The sequence below is a fragment of the Galeopterus variegatus genome, unplaced genomic scaffold, assembly GCF_000696425.1.
Source record: "Galeopterus variegatus unplaced genomic scaffold, G_variegatus-3.0.2 Scaffold10114, whole genome shotgun sequence".
NCBI classification, from domain to species: domain Eukaryota; kingdom Metazoa; phylum Chordata; class Mammalia; order Dermoptera; family Cynocephalidae; genus Galeopterus; species Galeopterus variegatus.
The window spans coordinates 5,543-7,125 of record NW_007736225.1 but is presented as its reverse complement, the minus strand read 5'-3'; the positions used below and the strand labels follow the sequence as shown (position 1 = coordinate 7,125).

Below are 1,583 nucleotides of genomic sequence, written 5' to 3'. Positions count from 1 at the left end.
ATTGTACAGACTGGGTCACCAGACCCCTCACATGTTAGGCTGGGTCATAGACCCCTCACACGCAGGTCTACACTAGGTAACTGGGAAAGATCCCAGGAGCCACTGGCAGACGACATGAGCTCAGTCCTCAGCAGCAGCAGCAGCAGCTTGCAGCAGATCTGTTGGTAGCAGCAGTGGCGGCAGCATTCTCAGGGCATCCTCAGGACATCATCCTACTGGCAGTAGCAGCAACCTCCTCATGCCCCCCCCCCCAGGGGCATCTGGGGGGAGGGGCGGGGGCCCCATAGATCAGAGCCACTCATCCTTTATATTTAAGTCCATAACCTAGGACACCTGGGCACACATATGCAATTACATTAAACAACAGCCAAGGAACACCTGGGTGCACATGCATATTTACATCAAATTCTCAGCAAGATTCTCAACATCTGAGGGGCTCTGACCATTTTCCTTCACTTTCCCTACAAATGCACATAAACTAAGAGAGGTTAACACATAAATGTTAATATGTTTCAGCCATCTCAGAAATGGTGCATTTTCTAGATTAGATAAGAATTGAGGTTTAGAAGGAACCAAGACCCTGAATAAGGATGAAACTAAAAGGGAAAATGGGGTGAAAAAAATCAAAGAACAATAATAGTTGCCATATATTCAACAGTTGGTATGTGGAAGACAGATGCTTTAAATAAATCATCTTTTATACTGTCAACAACCTCACAGGTGGAAATAATTATCTCCCTTTACAGATGAGCAAACTGAAATTCAGGAAGGTTAAATATCTACCCCAAATCAGTCAACTAGGAAGTAGCACAGCCAGAACTCGAACCGAAGTCTGCCTGATTCTGAAAAATATCAACTCTAGAACATATCAAACTATTTCCTGAACTTAAATTTCTGGGACATCAAAATTTCATTAGGTGGAAGTTATCTTTCCCTTCATTTGTACAAAACAAAACAAAAGCCAGGGGTAGAAATGGCTTATGTTGTTCATGAACACTCCCTTCCTTAGTTTTTTCCTGTTAGTCCCATGAACAAAGTTTTCAGGGTAAAAATATATGCTTTCATTCCTAGTCGAAGGATGCTTTCAAAACTCATAATTTGCAATAGAAGTTGGGCCATCACAATCCTTCAAGAGAGGAAGGAGGGAAGGGAGGAAGAAAGAGGGAGAGGAAAAGAAAGGAATAGGGGAGAACTTATAGTTGTCTGTCTCTATCTCTCGCTCCTCCTAGCAGTATGACACAACCCAGACAAAATTATATTGGTTTGCCCTTTGTATTCCATGCAAAGAGAATAAAAAACAAAACACAAATTTAACTCCCAAGTATATGAATTGTGCTTTAAGTGAGCCCCCTTTAAGTTCTAAGAATTCCACCAACACACCAATTACTTTTATTTTCTGGAAAGTTAGACTTACCATGAAATTTTGAGGCTTCAGGATCATTCACATTGATAGCAATTAATTTCCAATCTGTTTCACCCTGATCAATAAGAGCCAAAATTCCAAGTATCTTCACATGAATAACCTCTCCACGAGAAAAAACCTTTAAATAGAAAAGAAATTCACCATTTGCAAGACTTTGGAG

The 1,583-nt window shown here is 40.9% G+C and overlaps 1 protein-coding gene across 1 annotated transcript in view; it reads right to left on the bottom strand.

Moving 5' to 3' along the window:
* The window catches only part of LOC103609807 (inorganic pyrophosphatase 2, mitochondrial-like), a gene marked incomplete at its 5' end in the record, with an annotated part of 55,247 nt that extends 53,706 nt beyond the window's left edge, over positions 1–1,541 (bottom strand). Inside the window, one exon of the mRNA XM_008594090.1 lies at positions 1,415–1,541. Coding sequence (XP_008592312.1) covers positions 1,415–1,541 — 127 coding nt within the window. The remainder of the gene's footprint in view (positions 1–1,414) is intronic.
* Between the last annotated feature and the right edge of the window lie 42 nt (positions 1,542–1,583).